The 19142-nt window shown below is 39.5% G+C and overlaps 1 protein-coding gene across 1 annotated transcript in view; it reads left to right on the top strand.

The window, feature by feature from the left end:
- Nucleotides 1-19142, top strand: part of LOC139725821 (uncharacterized) — a 65271-nt gene that overhangs the window by 14147 nt on the left and 31982 nt on the right. Inside the window, exons 6-29 of the mRNA XM_071636902.1 lie at nt 467-910; nt 2316-2741; nt 3301-3720; nt 4729-5175; nt 5902-6330; nt 6777-7205; nt 7386-7808; nt 8602-8612; nt 9253-9306; nt 10048-10095; nt 11016-11069; nt 11231-11308; nt 12462-12536; nt 13016-13060; nt 13522-13575; nt 14092-14145; nt 15039-15092; nt 15441-15494; nt 15997-16095; nt 16556-16609; nt 16943-16987; nt 17502-17555; nt 18131-18229; nt 19096-19140. Of these exons, the coding sequence (XP_071493003.1) occupies nt 467-910; nt 2316-2741; nt 3301-3720; nt 4729-5175; nt 5902-6330; nt 6777-7205; nt 7386-7808; nt 8602-8612; nt 9253-9306; nt 10048-10095; nt 11016-11069; nt 11231-11308; nt 12462-12536; nt 13016-13060; nt 13522-13575; nt 14092-14145; nt 15039-15092; nt 15441-15494; nt 15997-16095; nt 16556-16609; nt 16943-16987; nt 17502-17555; nt 18131-18229; nt 19096-19140 (3995 nt within the window). The remainder of the gene's footprint in view (nt 1-466; nt 911-2315; nt 2742-3300; nt 3721-4728; nt 5176-5901; nt 6331-6776; nt 7206-7385; nt 7809-8601; nt 8613-9252; nt 9307-10047; nt 10096-11015; nt 11070-11230; nt 11309-12461; nt 12537-13015; nt 13061-13521; nt 13576-14091; nt 14146-15038; nt 15093-15440; nt 15495-15996; nt 16096-16555; nt 16610-16942; nt 16988-17501; nt 17556-18130; nt 18230-19095; nt 19141-19142) is intronic.

Here is a 19142-nt window from a genome sequence, read left to right as displayed (position 1 = left end):
GGTGATATCTCATTGACTTTCAACAAGGACTTTTCATGAATGGCATTGATGTTATTGAACTATGGGGATTATAAGCGCTCTTTGTGTAAGGGGAAGATGACACGACTTGTGTCGGACATTTATCGAAGCTTTATTGGAGAACTTCGGAGACAATGTATAAATTGGGTTTGGCTTACGCTTTCGTTGCCTTTTTTAAGCGGCAATGACACAGCAAAAGGCGTAAAAAAAGACCCAAGTTCACAGGTTGGATATCAATGCAATACTAGTCCTCCTTGAAATCAAGATAGCTACAGCGCATTTAGATTATGAAGTGCTTAAGTGCTGTTGTGTATTTCATGATCGTCATCCATTCGCTAAGCAATATAAAAAGAAAAGAAGTGGGAAAAAGGAAATGAAATTATTGCTCAAAAGCAATCCCATGGAAACAGAGTTGTAACCCTATTATACTCTGTTTCCTGCTGAACAGATGTATACGCTGAAAGCCTTGATTGGAATTTGACGCCGACGGATCGCATCTTACCCGGGCAGGAGACCGGCGTGAGCATAGATAGCACTGTCATGTTTCGCGAAGGCAATCGCATGGTACAGGGAAATGGCTTGTGGCGAATGGGTCTTTACGGCAGTAGAAATCGCGATGGAACCGGCGAAAAGTTTGGCTACAAGGAACAAACTTTAGATCGCACGCAGGAAGGCCAAACCTTGGAAGCGGATAGTATGCTGGAAGTTGCAGGAGCCACTACCAACTTCGAGATCGGAACGGTGGGCTGCAATGACTTCGGATACGTTTGCGTGGAATTCACGGGGGGAGACAACCCCGTACCGCTCTATTATTTCAAAGTTGATGGGGCTGTTGACGACACCCCAGAGGCAAATACTCTCGTTCACTGCAAGGAACAAGAGTGTTTATCAAGTAAGCTTACCAAGCATTGTTTGAACATTCTTAACATTAGAACTCGGAGAATATTTCTCAAGTGCTTACCTGTTTGACTAACTTTTTTTGGAACATGATTTTTGCAGAAATCAATGGACAATGTAGAGCAATTTCTAGACTCGTCATTCTAACACAATGATCTTATCATTTGCTGCAAGTCATACCTTAGCAGCTGGGCAGTATTTTTCCTACATTAATTATGAAAAAATAAACAAAATCAAGTCGAATTTGTTGCTTAATTTGAATTTGTTATTTGATCAATGATAAATGATAAAACATATTCACAGGGAGGACCGAGTGGGGCATTTCTTCAATGAACAGTGGCATAACGGCTTACCGACAACAACCATTAGTTCGCTGCGCGAGAATTGCAAATAGAACAGACAAAGATAAATGAACCAAATGAGTCACGCTTACAGCATACCTGACCATGTCAGACGATAAACGAAGCGGGTTTTCCTTCATGCAAGAACGTATTCGATAAAAAAGCAAACAAACACCGATTTACAGAGGCATGGATTTTAGGCATCATGAAGATTTTTATTGCTGATGAACCTGTCATGAACCAAATATTTGTCTTAAACCGTTACGTACGGGAACCTGGTGGCCTGAGTATTAACTCTATGGGCATTTTAGAATTCAATATGGAACGGGTTAAATTGATAAATGTATATATATATATATATATATATATATATATATATATATAGCTATCTTTATCTAGCTATCTATATATATAGCTATCTTCTTGGCTCTGTATGGATGCTACATAAGGTTAAGTGATCTTTATGATACACGGTTTTTTTGGCAATGGCACACTTCATTATTTTTTTTCTCTCTTTACATCACGCAAGATTAAGTTTAACAATCTAATCTATGAAAAATGCCCACTGCTATACACACTTCGTAAAAGCTTTAAATAATCAAATTAATGACAGAAGCAGCATACCCTTAAGTCGAAACGTTATTCCGTTCAAACTTACAGAACAACTTGATTTAGAATTATAGAACAAGTGCAGGAGGGAAATAGTACCAGCTTCAAGGTCGTTCACCGTCAGTGGGTTACACACACACACACATGGAATCTAAACGTGTATCTGATCGTCATACACGTGTATATAAATGAACAAACGAATCAATTATATGGAATAATCTGTAGTGTGAGAAAGTGTCAAGAAAGAGTGAATGTAACAGTCAAAAAAGAATGCACCATTCTTGGATCACGAGTCACATACAGAGAATGATAAGGTGTCAAGAACAGGTAATTTGCGACTGATTGTGACAATAATGAATGAACTTTTAACCAATCATAAAGTGTATTTAACACTACAGTTCAGTTGTTATGATATTTTACCTCATAATTCTTGCAACGCTCCTCTCACAGAGGCTGTCTTTACGGACCTCGAAGCTGACCTGGGGGATCAAGTCCTGTATGAAAACAAGAACAATCCTCTCACGGTCGACTTATCGGGAATCACGGCGGACGACTCCACGAACGTGATTGGAGAGGACCTCTGGAAGGTCGCGGCGTATGCCAGTAAAAAACCTGATGGGTCTGGTCCCAAGACAGGGCTTGTGGAGCAAATCCTCGACCCCGCTGATGCTGCCACTGACTTGAACGAGGGAGAAAATTTACCTCTCGAGCAAGTCGACTTTGATTTCGACATGGAAGGTATCCGTTGCCAAGATGCACCATACCTCTGTTTCGATCTTGAGCAAAACCCCAGGGCCAGCGTTGACTACATATTCGAAGCAAGACCCGACGAGTCGGTAACCACCACCTGTATTGATATGCGGGACCGATGCAAAGGTGAGTCACGTAGGATTGCAATGCCTCGTACAAAAAAACCCCGATAGAATCAACAGTTACAAGTTTACCACACCCGTAACAGGCATGTGCCTATACCCAAATTCATGAATCTACAAAAAACGATAAAAATATTGATCTATAATGATTTTGTTTCATAATCCGTACACCACATGTATCATGTCACGTGTATTACTGTATTAGTGCCTGCAATACTTTCCTTGGAACTGACAATGACTATTAGTGGTTACAATAGTAGGAAAGATTGTGAAATTTAGTTGGACCCCTCATTTCCATTCCCATCCTTGTTATATATATATATATATATATATATATATATATACCTTAAAAACAAAATTGTGTTGTTCCTCGTGATCACATGTATCTTGTTAATTTACGTTTTTGAAATTATTATAAATATGTTCTGTTAATGCATTGTATATGCTTTCCCTGTCTATTTAATGGAATGAAAATAAATTTGAATTGAATTGAATTGAATTGAATTGTTCGGATGCTTGTTTAACTGGATAGCCCCTTATGGTGTCATTGTCGAATTCGAAAGGTGCTACTGCTATCGACATTGACTGGGATGCCGAAGTGGGTGACGCTCCATTCGGTCAGCCATCCCCTCTCAGCATAGCTGCAGATATCAACTTTGATCCCGATAGTCCTGACGTCAATGGCCAGGACCTATGGAGTCTGGGCGTCTTTGCAGCCACAGCACCTGATGGTAGCGGTCCACGACGTGACGAAATCACGCAGATGCTAGATCCCTTCAACCAGGCGCAGCCCCTGGAAGAAGGAGGACCACTCCGCTTCGACAACATTGACACACCGTTCCCTATTGACGAGCTCGGCTGTGATGAGTACCGCTACCTGTGCATCGAGTTCAAGAAAGGAGAGGCTCCCAAACCCGACTTCAAGTTCGAGACAGCAGGAGAGGGTGATACTCTCATCTCTTGCAAAGAGCAGGAATGCAGAGGTATGTTCATCGTCCTAACCACAAACGTTTTCTTCTTCTCACTCTTTCTCTCATCAGTCTTCTATCCAAACTTCTTATTCTGTTTACCTTTGCAATACACTTGGCCTCCAGCATTATTAAGTATACCCACCCGTGTTCTAGGTACAATTGTTGTAACCCGAATGGACTCCATCCATTCAATTTCCCCCCAATGACATTAATCGTCACGGTTTTAGGTTAGGAAACGGGATGTAGCCTATCAGATGTGGTCGGAAGGTACGAGGTCGAGGCAACGAAACGTCAAGGCAAGAGACTCAAGCTGTACCGGGTCCATGGAGCCATTTGGTGGTTTTCAAGAGTAAGGGGAGCATACTTTTTTCTTTAGAATGCAGATCTTGCATTTACCCACCTGTGCTTCTCCTCTCCTGCCCATGCTTCATGTCGAAATAATGCTTGATTCCTCCTCTAGACAGCTTTGAATTACACATCTTTCTGCCCGCTGCAAACAAGAAATTCATTTCTCAATTTCTCTGTGTCCACTCTAAGAGACACACATTGTGAACTCTTTATTGCACGCGTTACACTTTCGCTCAATTCTGTATTTCAGCAAATATTCCGCTTTCATTCAACCTTGCATTATGTCTCTTAGAGATGTTATTATACGTGTGATTCGATAGGAGGTCGTAAACTCGCTTTCTAAACATCTATCTTCAGTATAGTACATTTCGCAGAATGCATGTTGCAGTCTTGTGATAAGATGATAAATTTACGATGTGACGTATTTTTAGGAACCGGTACATCATAATTTTCAATTTCTGTATGAACACAAAAAGATGAGAAAAAAAAACAAGACTATAAGTCTGGATGAGAAACATAGGCACAATGATTTGTCTATGACACTGCAGTATAAATGACTTTCTTGTTGGCCGTGTTGTGTATTTCAAAGCTCTCTAGAGTCTTGACTACGGTGTATGTTCATGAAACCCACATCTACTCAGAATATCCCCCTTTGTAATTATTAATCGACAGGAGTGGAAGTGAACAACCTTGAGTCCAGCCCCACCAATATACCGTCTGACCTGATGCTGTATGAAGGCAAGGCAGAGAACCCCATCCAGTACAACTCAGTAGCTTCCACCACCGATGAGTCAGGAACCGTGCGAGGTGTCGACCTGTGGAGGCTGAGCCAGTGGGGTAGCGAGCGTGCTGATGGTAGCGGGCCTCAGAACAACTTCCAGGACCAAGTACTCTCAGGCTACCATGCTGCCCTCCCTGTATTGCAATCTGGCGATACTTTGGACTTCGTTCCCCTGGCAACGAACTTCGATATGACGGGCCTTAAATGCCCACAGGTTAAATATATCTGTAACGAATTAAGCAGGGACGAGCAGTCTCAACCGGAGTTTAAGTTCACTGGAGTACCAGACGAGTCAGTGCTGCGGAGCTGCTTTGAAGTTCCCGATGGAGCTTGCAAGGGTGAGGAAGCGCCTTTCTCATGTAGGAAATAAAAATAATTGTTGCTTTGGTATTGTATCCACTTACCCAGCTAACTTACCCAATGATCATTGAATACGTATGTTTGCTTTCACATAAGGTCCCAGAAAATAGGTCATTAGTGTAAAGTAATCACCAACGGATCACGTGGATCATTTACACATGTGTATCGGAAATAGCGACTATTAGTCGTATTTACTTTCTCATTGTTTAATAGTCCTATTCTGATGCGTTAACTTGATGCGTTAACTATAGACTTCAGAGATTTTCTTTCTGCCGTTGCTCCTTCAGTTCAAATTAGATTTTTTTTTTTGAATTTTCTTATACACTATGTTACTTCCAGGCCGTAACCGTAGTCATTGATTACAGTATCCTCCACTTGTACATGTACCTCGAAATATGTTAATGTTTACACGTGAAATACGTAATTCTTTCATGTACCTATATATTTCTATAATATGTTTTGACAAATAGGACAAACTGAACTGGGAAACTGATGATGGTTTGGATATCTCAACTTATGCTTGGTAACAGAAGGATGCTTATTCGTTCCACAGTCAAATAACACAAGGATTATGAAATTAGATCACGGTTTCACGCAGTGCCAACTACAGAATGTGTTATCTCTGCTGTTATCTCTGTGTGTATCGATTGCCAGTTACATTGTGCAAGGTTAACTAAGATGTTATCTTATGATGCTTTTGGCAGGCATCATTTTCGATGACCTGGATTGGGACATGACGAACGGACCAGTAAGGGCTGATGAGCCCGATGACGTCACATTTAACGTTGATCTGAGCACTCTACCTGAAAGCGGACCCGCCAGTGGGGACGGTCTGTGGCGCATCGGCGTCTTCGGTGCACAGAACCCACAGGGAGAAGGGCCTCGCCTGGGTTACAAGCGCCAAATTTTGAACCGCAGACAGTCCTCCACTCCAGCTGATGGAGGCGGCACGCCACTTGAGCTGAAAAACCTCGAGACTGAATTTGATCTGTCACAGATTGGCTGCGATTCTGAGTACAAATACCTTTGTCTCGAGTTCTCCAAAGGACTTCGCGCCAATCCTGATTATGAATTTGAAATCGAAGGAGGCGGTGATGTCATCATTAGCTGTAAGGAGCAGCCATGTCGTAGACGTAAGTTTTGTCAATTTATTACAAGAATCTTTATCTCCAAACACGATGATGTCATTAAAGAATATATTTATGAACTGTCAATTGCAAGAAACAGTAACGAAAGTATAATCTTTAAGAACTCATTCAAACATTAATTGCTATTCTTGTGTGTAACAGCCTTGTCAGTAGACATGACGCAATCTCTCAGTTTGTAATTAACACAGTAACAGATGGCAGCAGACCGATTGTTGTAAAGATGAAATTGAGATAATGAACACTTCAACAATGTCACTATCAGATTGTCATAAGACTAGAATGCGGGCTTTTCTTTAGGTTGTTTTCATCGAATCGAAAGAGAAATTATAAGCCCGCTGTTTACTACTACTTATACTTTACTGAGAGGTGCATTCTCACGGAGTTATCACTTTATGTATAATCATTTTTTTTCTGTCTGATTTATCATGCAGCCGTTATCATCAATGATGTTGAGACCAATCTTCTCGGGAATGGAATAGTCAGGGAAGGAGCTCGTAATAACCGCATTCTGTACGACATGACCGCCATCGCTGACCGATCCAGCGGTAAAGCCCAGGGTAGGAATCTATGGGGCCTTACTACTTTCGGCAGCTCTTTCCCTGATGGCCGCGGTCAGCGATACAACCCTCAGAGGGACTACACTTTCACTCAGTACCAGAAAGACAAGGCTGCCTATCCTGGGGAGAACATCCGATATGGAGCAGTGGACACCAACTTCGACATGACTGGCTTGACCTGCAACGAGATAAGGTACTTCTGCTCCGAACTGCGTAAGGACAGGGATGCCTCTCCTGATTTCGAGATGGTGGCCAATCCCAATGAGGACGTCTTGGTCGACTGCTTCGAGCTTAACTGTGAAGGTATGACTTTTTTGTGCTTGAATTTATGCTAAAAATATTGTGGGAACTTGGAAGACCCTAATGAACATCTAATCTAATCGTCATTATCGTCAAAATCTGCTTTACAGGTGCATGCTTTGAAAAGTGGTAACGCAAAAAGTTACATGTCAGTCTTGTCATTTCTTCTAATGTCACCTCCAGGCGTCTTGATAGACGACACTCGACTCCAACTGAACGATGATGACCAACTGGATGAGGGACCAAACGAACTATCATTCGACTTCCGGGTCAATTCCAACCCTACAGGAGGGGATGCTGCGGGCAACAATCTGTGGCGCCTGGAAACGTTTACCGCTAACAACAACGATGGTTCCGGTCGCCGCAACATCCTTAGCACACAAAGTCTAGATCCTGCCGATGCCAGCCGCGACCTGGATTCTGGCGATACCATTGTCTTCCGCAACCTTCAGGCCCTTGTAGACTCTTCTGAAGTCAACTGCCAGGAGCCCTACTATCTTTGCGCTGAGCTGACTAAGAACCAGGCTGCTTCCAGTGATTTCTCTATGAGAGGCACTCGTGAAGACTCTCTCACTAGTTGTAAATTAATGCAATGTGCTAAACCTCGTAAGTATTTCTTACTCCTAATAGTATACACGTTCGTTTAAAGGAACCTTAATGCCCACCCCATAAGCACGTGGGCCCAATACAAATTATATCTCACAACCAGAAAAAAACGAAAAAGAGAACTCTCTCATCAGATCTAAACTAATTCCATTCATTCACTTTGCACGTTGAGAAGCTAATCATGAGAAGGACACAACCATTATTTGATTATTGTTGTCATTGCATGTCAAATAATCCCTGCATGGATATTGATGTACCCATCCCTTCCTATCCGTTTTAATACTTGATGATTGTTTTCTGTACATGTTAGTTATTAACACAAACGTATTGTTGATTTACTACCACTGACAGAGAGCTATGTGATGGTCCCCTTTCACTCAGTTTGTCAGGACTAATTCTTACTGCATACTCGTTTGTTCTGAGAAAATATCCCAAAGTCTAATGTCTGAATAGCTGCATGCATTATTTTGTTTTCTGTTCTAACCCAGCTGTTTATGTTCTAACCTCTATGTGACAAATCTCCACTCTGCATCTTTATGTGCAATTTTCATTCGCAGATACAAACTTTGGATGACAAAGACTAAATATACGTAGTTGTTGTTTTTTTTTCACCTCAGAACTACACAAAGAGGTGAGAATAGGTAATCTTGTAAACTGACCATAAGAAAGATAACATTGTACAATGATGATGATAATGATAAAAAACACCTGTTGTATGAAATCATTAAATGTAATTTTCATATTTTCTCCCCGTCTACAATGCATCTGTTGCGTGATATACGAACAACTTCAGAGCCTCCTCCGGTAAGTCAACATTGATGTTTTTACTTTACAAATGTGAACCGTTTATTTTCTCCGACACTTGGTTTATTGACATGCTAAACACCTCTTGCATGATTCATCACGTTTAGAATCCATTTATGCAATGAAACGATTACTCTTCTATTAATCAAATCTTTCTAAATTTTACTTCAGTGGATTTTAAAACAAACGCTATAAAACGAGACACCTAACGTACGTGTCTTGAAAGGCAGTATGTAGCCCCCTAATAAAATGGGTATATCCGACAAAAAAAAAACAAAAAATATCGGATCGCTAGAAGCGAGACTCCGAACTCTTGTGGTAGACATTAAAGGATTGCGTTCAATTCTTGCGACTACCTCTACTTCGATTTATGATACCTATGATTCAGTCGAATTTGAGTGACTACATCTTACGTCAAATTTCAGGGAAGAACAAGGAGGATATTCACATCATACAGTTTCAGTACTTTCATTTCTACCTTCCACGCGTTGGCAGAGTAAACGTAACTGACAAGAATATTGAATCTTACATATGTTGGAAGACAAGCAAAAGAGAACTATACGCTCGTCGTGCGCAGTGCACATCTTAAGGAGTTCTTGTTACAATGGAATAACGATTGTGTATCACGTCACAATCACAGGTGCAAGGACGGCCAGGACCTAAAGGAGCTAAGGGAGAGCCATTCGAGATTCCGGTACGTGTATCAGCCCACACCTCGAGTCGTCACTATTTTCATCGCACCCCAACCAAAGAAAAAAAAAATGGCAAAACGAAACAAAACAAAAGAAAAGCCCCCCCCAAAAAAAACCACATAAACACACACAAAAAAATGAACAAATAAACAAGCAAAAGAGGAAACGAAACTGTTGCTATCACCGGAAATCACATGACCCTTTTGAATAAACATCTGTAGCTTTGACAAATGATATTACAGTTCATTTTACATTCTTATCACGCTTTACGAGCGAGTCATCACATGTATAATGATTGATACCCGCAAAATATCCCAATTCTTTAAAATTGAAAACTAAATCCGTAATTTCATTATGCATATAATAATTAATGACCCTTATATATCTCTTTGTGGAAATATTTTACGGTTTGCTTTTTTCTCATACTGTCTAAGGAATTTGACAGGTTTTCCATCGCCATTGTTGAACCTAAGTTTAGAAAAGACGCTCCCTTCCATTTGATAGCAGGGCTGTACATGTATTAGTTTTACATGTATAATCTATATATATGATCTCCCCCACTCCCCCCCCCCCCGCAATGTGAAGTTTATATCTATGACACTTATTCACTACCAGAAATCGTCCATCTGTTATGGCTGTCATGCGAGTTTAATGTGAATTTTTGACCTTGTCTTAAAAATGATAGATACCGAAACAAAAGACACGATACCTTGAGAGCAATTTATTCTGTTTCCTTTCACTAGCCTGGCATGGTAGGACCACCCGGAAGACCTGGCCTTGCTGGACCACCAGTAAGTAATCATTGAGTCTACACATAGACTATGTTACAATATTTGACAAGACTGCGTAAAAAAACTTTCTACTTTATATATGGAGGTGTTTGTGCGTTTACTTTTTTCTTTGAATGTGTGGTAAAGTCTGATACAAAATTTGATGACATTTTAACCCTCTGTGTACAGTATTCTGTCCATAAGTGTGTGTTTGAAAATCCGTGCACAATTTGACATATTAGTGCAGAAAGGGTTAATGATCTCACCACAATCAGGTCCAGATCAATCCTTCCACATGGGATGGGACACTTTCATATCTACTTCTGACGTGGACGATTAAGATGGAACATTGTAAATAATAGATAAATGAGTCACGCCAATTGACGAAATACAATGTGATAGTAAATGCGATGCAAATCCTATGATATTCCATGATGTTAACAAGGGATGTTCATTGCAGTTTGCGCGAATTAACTCTGGAACACTAAAACTAATGGCAGCATTACCGCGATCATACTTGTCGTTAACTTAACTTCAAAAAAAAGTATATGATCATGAGCAGCTGACAAATGTGCATGCTTAAACAAGGGAAATAAGAGTATAATTTATTCATTAAGTGCTCATGGTTTTACGATCCATAAATATGTGCCCTTTTATACAGATTACTATAGTTCATGAGTACATAACGTACCTACAGTTAAGTAATAACAGTTGACGATCTATGAACGCATCCACAGGGACATGGCTTCCATCGTGATAAGACTATTCTCTAATGTAGACGTACTCTCGCATTTTAACTGCGATAAACTGCACGTTATTTTTCCGTCTTTTAGCTTGTTGCCCCATTCTGTCCTTTAAACATCCAGTGTTTAAAAGTTAAATGGGTCAGAATACAGTAAGAAAGACAAACTCTAATATGGTCTAATTTTGTTTGCTTCCAGGGATACCGTGGAAAGCGAGGACCCGAAGGCTACTTGGGACCCCCTGGTGACCGCGTAAGTCCTATACTCGTGCATTATATATATACATTTCATTTCAGACTCATTTTCATATGATTAAGTTTTACGTTGTAATGAGGATGTCGATATCTCACCATAAAGGAAGATTAAGATAACCCTTTTAACGTGATGTATATATGGTGCTTTAAACCTACCAGGGAGAAGAAGGAAATGATGGCCGAGGAGGCAGACGTGGAAATCCCGGTCCCCCAGGACCCCCCGGACCCCCCGGTGAGGTAAGAAGGAATTCCAGCTGGTCTACGTGAATTCACGAGTGGACCTTCAAGTGTGGCAACTGCGTATGAACGTAACTGATATTCCATCGTGGCTTAACAGTCAAGCATCTGTATTACAAAACCAAAAAGTGGATTGCTAAAGAATTTCCAAACGAACAGAGTAGTCAGTAGTCTACAACTTCGCATTAAGTGTCATATTGCTTGAGTCAAGGATATTTTGTGTTTTAACTACGAGCTAATTCATCAAAAAGTGGATTGCTAAACAATTTCCAAACAAACAGAGTAGTCTACAACTTCACATTAATTAAGCGTCATATGTTTGAGCTCTTTGTCAAGGATAGCTATGTTATGATTACGAGCTAATTCATCAATGTGCAAAGAGTAGGACTGTCGAGCAGGATAGCTCCGTCTATTGGAGTATGATTTGAAGAAGGCACGGACATAATACACATACACTCCTTGGTATATGAATCATTCTCATGACCCTTACGTGAAAAAGGAATACACTTACATTAAATCAAAAAAAAAGTAGCAAGAGTGTAATACAATATTTCATTGCCGTTAACCATTCTCAATAATCCTTTAATAGCACCTTTCAAACTCTCGATAATCCCTTCACTTGTATATTTGCGTTTGTGTATTGCTTATTAAGTACGTCCCTGTTATTGCATTTTTACGGAATATTTCATAGGCATTATTTCTCACTCAGTTTGAACTTTTTTATCTGTATTCTTTCAATCGTGTATCAGATCAACATTTGGGTGCTTTCTTATTGTGTCTAATTTCCATGAACAATGAATTGAACAAAATTATACATTTTCTGTTTGCGATTTAAGATGACGGAAGGCAGGGATAATGCAAATTGAAAGGAATCGAGAACTTGCAACACTCATGGCATCCTATACATTATGAAGATCTGCAAGGCGTAAGCCTAATAATTATATTCTGTAAATATATTGATTAAACATTAGATTAAACATATCAAATAACTTTATGAGTTATCGGCTATACTAACTACAAAATATGACTTTCTCATTGAATTCATATAGTCTCCTATGACTTTATCGTATCTTGTGAATGACTGTATCAGAAGTTTACTTTTAAGCCGATTTATCTTTCTATTTTCTTCTTTGTCCGTCACTAACTTTCTCAGGCAATTGCTCCAGCACAAACTCAGAAGGGACCGAACTGGGCTGCCATGTCCTACCCATACACACCACTAAGACCCGTAAGTATACAACAAAAGGCTGCTTATTTACTTTTCGTATTCTTGTCTTTCTTCATGATATTAGGAAAGTATGTTGCGATCTTGTTTTGGTTTTTGTTGACATCACCCATTCTCGAAATTGTCCTATAAATACGCCTATAATTTCCTAGATTTGTCAGAGCAGAGATTCCTCACCTCAGGAAAGGTATAACCAGAATACAGAAGATATATCTTCTGTTTACGTTATCAGGCATTCATGATGACATATTATCAAAAATGTCAATATCATTTCGTATGTAGTAACATTTGGCTAAATCATGAATGGAATAAATGTTTGCAAACGAGTACATCACGTGCGAATCGTTGTCCATCAAACTGCTCGTTTTAAGTAACCTATGCAAAGTCCTGTCATATTCCTGAACACTGCAGTTTGATTAATGCATTCATGAGTGTTAATGTACAACAGGTTTGAAAATCACTTTTCCTGATCTACCACACAGGGACGACCAGGATCTCCCGGCTACGCAGGAACTCGTGGATCAAGGGTAGATACAGCATTCTCTAAATATTCTACATGGATTACATTAACTGTCACTGTATGCAAAATTGTTTTCATAATAGAAATATATACAGCATTAAAACTAATAAAAGAATCTGTCATGCTGACTCTGTCAGGTTACTCTAGCTGTTTCGTGTGATAAAGATAGATGGAATGTTAGGAAAGGAATCATTAGCTTCACTGAAGAATAATTTCCCTTATTACTACCAGAAATCCATGGCTACAGAGTGAATCTAAGGAAAGAAAAGGGTGCTATGGCATCTTCAAACACTAATTACGCCATGATTCAATCTTCATTACGTTTGTGTGAAAGTGAATATGTAATGAACAATCTACATATGTCATAATCTCTAGACATTGTCATGACATCGTTTCTAGTTCATGATACAGTAATAGCGATTCAATCTAAAGTACTGTGCGATAATGTCGTTTCTTTCTCCTCCTTAGGGAGCCGTTGGTATGCCAGGACCGCCCGGTGCACCAGGACCAAGTGGACAAATCGTAGGTTTCGAGTATTTCTTATTTTGGTTGCTAAAACATCAAGATGCATATGGTTTGCATTCTGACATGATACAACATCATGATATGCACACTGACATACATACATACATACATACATACATACATATTGAGCTAAGTATATTTCCTGATGTTCAAACAAGTTGGGTGTAATCGTATTGAATTGTACATAATCAGATAATCAAAACCCGATTCTAAGGACAGTGAGAAGAAGCTATTGTTTAACATCGAATTGGAGCCCATCAATAGTGGATGATACTGAAATATAATCCTTTGTCCTACTCCAGATCGGGATAACGAAAAAAAAAAAAATAACAGAAAGCACGTGACTGTCATGTCGAATTGCACCATGTAAACTGGTAGATATAATGTGGATTACATGCGTCACACTTTCTCCTCTTTCTCCTTACCTGTGTCATATGTTAATATTAGTGTATGATTATATTGTTGGTCATTCTCGTCTAAGTCCTATCTTTCCCTTACTCATACTTGTCTTAGGGAATCGGTGGTCCCCGCGGCACACGAGGAGACGACGGAATTGATGGCAAAGACGTAAGTGTCCTTCATTCATTTTAAACAGTTGTTGTTCTTATGAATGACAATCAATGTATATGAAGAATAGAAGACGCAACATTCTTGACACGACAAGGAATGCGGTAATATTGTCATAGAGCTATAGATACATACACCAGTTGATCTCTGTAAGAAAGTGAAGCTTGGAGGCTAAACATTCTGTATTATTAGCAAGGCTTTTCTACAGCCACGTTCAAATCTGCAGTGTTAAGAGTCCACGAGAGGATTAACGTACTGGTCTGTGTACTGTGTATAGATTTGTGTTTTCCTGTGTGTTTCAGTGTATGCTAAAACGATGGGTTTCATCACTGTGGATAGAATGTCAATTCAAGATTTTTACCTCAAGTCAAGCCTTAATTGATATCACACGTTGTGTCTTTATTCGATACGCTTTGTACATTGAGCGGAACCAAAACCCTCCATTATTAGAGGGAGATAAAGAGGCGAAGAAAGAGAGAGAGAGAGAGAATCATACGATCTTTTCAAGTGACAATTGTTTCAATTTCTTGTCCCAATTTATATATGTGTTAATAAGAATGTGTAATTTCAGTTTATTTCTATTATTAATTTCCTCAAGCTAATAAAAAATATAATAAATCAAAAAGCTCATAATCATATTGAAACTGACAGCTGAATTGTTCTTGGCCTAGGAACATAATGTTTCCCCATTTAATTTCAAATATATATGTTTGTGGGTGTGGGCCGGGGGTGTTAGCGTGTGTGTGTGTGTATGTGTGTGTGTGTGTGCCTCAACCATGCACACATATATAATTTTACTCTCTAAAGTATGATGTTCTTCTCATAAGTACTGTCAGAATGCTCATTTCGTAATACTGAGCTAAATAGTATCATCTTATTTTTGTGTTCTATAGGGCAAGAATGGACTCGCTGGAGAACTTGGACCTGCTGGAGAGAACGGAAGAAGTGTGAGTGAGCTTGGTTATGATATCACATTGACTCTTGGTACTTACATGCTGGCACACTGGAGTATAGTAGTTAATTGAACCTGTGTGGATCAGATGAAACCACTATTATACAGCAATTCAACAAAATATTATAAACAGCTGAAGAAAATAAAGTCACAAGATCGGTCAAAAACAAGAACAGTGTAAACGGAAAGCAATCACCACAAGTGAGGACTGTTTATTAATTCAGTATTTTATTGTCGTGCTCGTAAACAAGATCTTAATAATGATTTTCCTTTAGTTATATTTTCTACACATTCTAAGTTTTTTCTCATCCTATAATACTGTTTTCGTTTGACAACCCTGCAGGGCGCCCCCGGAACTCCAGGAATGCCAGGAGCGATAGGACACAAGGGATGGACTGTGAGTTACGTTATGATATGCACTCCTGTTTACCTGATTATAATACTCTGCTGATCTTCCACATTAACATATACATACACCGTATATAATGATATACATGATAGGTAGATAGGTAGATAGATAGATAGATAGATAGATAGATAGATAGATATTTGTAGATAGATAGATAGATAGATAGATATTTGTAGATAGATAGATAGATAGATAGATAGATATTTGTAGATAGATAGATAGATAGATAGATAGATAGATAGATAGATATTTTTAGATAGATAGATAGATAGATAGATAGATAGGGGTGTGTTTATGTTTGTATCTCATAAATGGGAATGCACAAAGGTAATTTATGGTCTACCTGACCTAGATCCTGAATGTTAAGCATTTAGTTTAGCATATGATAGTAGGTGTGATAAATGATAATAATGGCTGTGTACATTTGCTTATTTTATGAAAGTATTGGCAATATCATGACATTTCAATATCGTGCTGGACTGCGTTGCAGGGACGAATGGGCAGGCGAGGAGCCCAGGGAGACCAGGGAGAAGCCGGTGCATCTGGTCTTGACGGCGCCCCTGGTAGTGCAGGAGCGGTCGGAAATACTGTAAGTTTGAAATGCTTGAATAAAGGAGCTAGACCCAATTCCAGACGTTCATTCGCTAAGCAGGATTACTGTTAATTAAAGGCACCGAACACTAGTGATGCAATCCTACGATAGGTACTCCGTGACTCGACAGGACGTGGAGTGTTGTAGAGGGAGTAAGCAGGAAACAAACTTCGCATGCTGATATATCCTGCAGTACATTGATACATTGAGTACATTGATAATGAATATCACACACAATTCATCTGCATCTTAATCACTCGTCCTGAGTGAGAGATATTCATCTTTTCTATTAGATGTTCAACAACTTTGTGATTATGTCGTATTGTTATTGTGTATATCAAAGTAGATTTCTTTTATCATCTCATTGCCACTAAGACTATAATGATGGTTGTGTCAACGATGTGTTTTGCACAGAGTCAGAAATTCTTCTTCTTCTCCTTCCTTTTGTCCCACACAGGGAGCACGTGGTTTGACTGGAGCTACAGGTTCAACCGGACCAAAGGGACCAGCCGTACGTATCATTGCCCCATTGTAAATTACAGTATATGACTCACTTGAATACTTGCCATTCGTCGAAAATGCTTTCTGTGTGCTTTTTCAATTTCTTCTTTCATTTTTGTGATGATATTACCAACTGGAAAAGAAAAGGAGAAATCTATAGTTTGTCTACAGTATAGATATTGCTCTATGAATCAAGTTACAATGTACCCAGATAAATTGCTCCACCTCTTGAATGAACGACAATTTACAGCCAGACAGTCTTTGTCGACCTGCACCAATGTATTCGTCCTATTGAAGGCGGCTGATTATCGTAATTTGTCTTTTTGCTTGTTTGCGGCTACAGGGACAACGTGGAACTACTGGCGAGCAGGGCGCACAGGGCTCTACCGTAAGTTCATTTCCGTGGATAATTCTTTTCATTTTTGTGAAGGGCCTACATATTGACACGGGTTGGAAGAGGATGGCGTAATCTTCCTTTCAATAGCAGTTTTCCTTTACAATCCATGAAAAATTGAGCTATTATGATAGCAAATCATTGTATAAAACGTTGTTATGTCCTCGAATCACTGCTAGTCGCCTTTAGACATACTTTGGTGCTAGTAGATGTTGAGGTAGGGCCCCAAAATTCTGTTTTAAATATCTCTGCATAATATCCATTTATCATGTCGTCTTATTTCACTGTAATGTGATAAAACACTGGTCACAAATTAAGGCATACCAAACATGTTTTCTAAGTTGTCAAGAAGTATTGTTATGATATTGTGCACCCTTTGTTGTTCTTTTGCTAGGAATCCATTTCTCTTTATTTCCCTCGTCATTCTAAAGTCTTGTCAGATGTGACATTGATTTGTTATGATCTAATAAATGAGTCTAAAAACCAATGTTCGTTGGCCATTCCATAGGGAAGGACTGGACCTCAAGGACTGCCAGGAGCACTCGGACTTCAGGGAGCCAAGGTCAGTTGGAAGAAATGACTCAACTAAATTATTTCCGACAGGCCTCACCGTCTTCTGTAAAAAAACTCACTTGTATTTGTAAAGTCACTAACTATCTCAGTTTACACAGTTCAAAATTGGACAGGTAAAGGTATTAATGCTATTCCGACAACAGAACTTGGAGAAGGGGATAATCTTGAGATTTATGAGCAATAAACTCAACAGGCAATCAAGTGAGTGGTAACATTGGTTCGACACAATGCTATACAAGATCCAAAGATGAGATGTCCTTAAGATTATGGAAGATACCCTTTTCTATTTATGATTTTCACGCTTTTATAATTCTGACGGTCACATGTTTATTATTTGGGGTTTAAAAAAAGAGCAGTCTGAAAATTATGAATATCATGGCATCACTGAAAAACAGCCTGCTTTTTTCTATCCCGTGATTAATCAAAACGAGCAAACAACGTTTCGTTCAGGTATAGGCAGCTTTCCTAGAGGGTAAATTCTTCTTCGCGCTCATGTCGCCATGTGAGCTCCATGTAATGAGAATGTTAACTACTAATACTCCTCTTACTTCGTTCCTCTTTCAGGGAGTCACTGGAACCAGTGGTGCTCAAGGTTCGACTGGGACTGTAGGTCTAATCGGAGAGACCGGAAAGCGTGGAAAACCCGGCAGCGCAGGAGCCCCTGTAAGTACACCTGAACAAGCATTCCCTCGACAGAGTTTTACCATAATCAGCTGCATAGGGAAAAGTGAATACTATTTCAAAGTCGCGTCTCCTTCCCTGTACAGCACCCAGCTCGTCTTATGAAGAATGTCAACAAAATGCGAGTTTGGTTTTAGATGACAAGCGCTACAGTATATGGTTAAATGAATGTGGATCACGCAGCTACCCTTATTTTTTAAGTACTCACGACTGCAGACTTGGGTGTTTATTCGAGCCGTGCGACCATGGTAACTGATTGCATTTTGATTTTCAGGGTGAGACTGTGCTTCTAAAATTCATCATAGCTTCATTTCAGGTCTGATGTGTATAATATCTTCTTCTTTTTTGATTTTCACGTATGCTTATATTATCAGTGTCATTTTAATTTCATTTTTATGAGTCTGATGTAAAACAACAGTATCAGCCTTCGAGCTGCTGGATTGTTATCTGTTATACATAATATTTGCAAAATAAACCACATTGAATTGAAAAAATTGAATTGAACTGAATTTCTTTCTGTCGTGGACTAAAAGGACAATCCAAGTATGTGCGGGTAAATAAATCCACACTCTCTAGTTATAATCACTGTAATAATCGAGGGAAGATAGACGTTGCTTTTTATTGTCAAACCAGGGAGGTGGGAAGAGACCTCTCTTCCCACCTCCCTGGTCAAACACGATATACTTCTTAGATTATATGCACACATGCTGGACTGGAATCTCGTGCTTTCAGGCTTTATCGGGTCAGAAAGATCGTTTAGTCATTAACGACGTATAGATGTCAAGAAAGTTTGCCACAGCTGATATGACACACTGTTGATCACTCTCATTAATTTGACCTCACTGCAGGGAGTACCAGGAAATAACGGAGAGGATGGTTCCACTGGAATCATGGT

This window comes from Diadema antillarum, unplaced genomic scaffold (genome assembly GCF_040938485.1).
Source record: "Diadema antillarum isolate AM-2024a unplaced genomic scaffold, OU_Dant_1.0 seq00000059_RagTag, whole genome shotgun sequence".
Taxonomy (NCBI): domain Eukaryota; kingdom Metazoa; phylum Echinodermata; class Echinoidea; order Diadematoida; family Diadematidae; genus Diadema; species Diadema antillarum.
The sequence above is the reverse complement of the archived record's forward strand: the minus strand, read 5'-3'. Positions and strand labels throughout refer to the sequence as shown.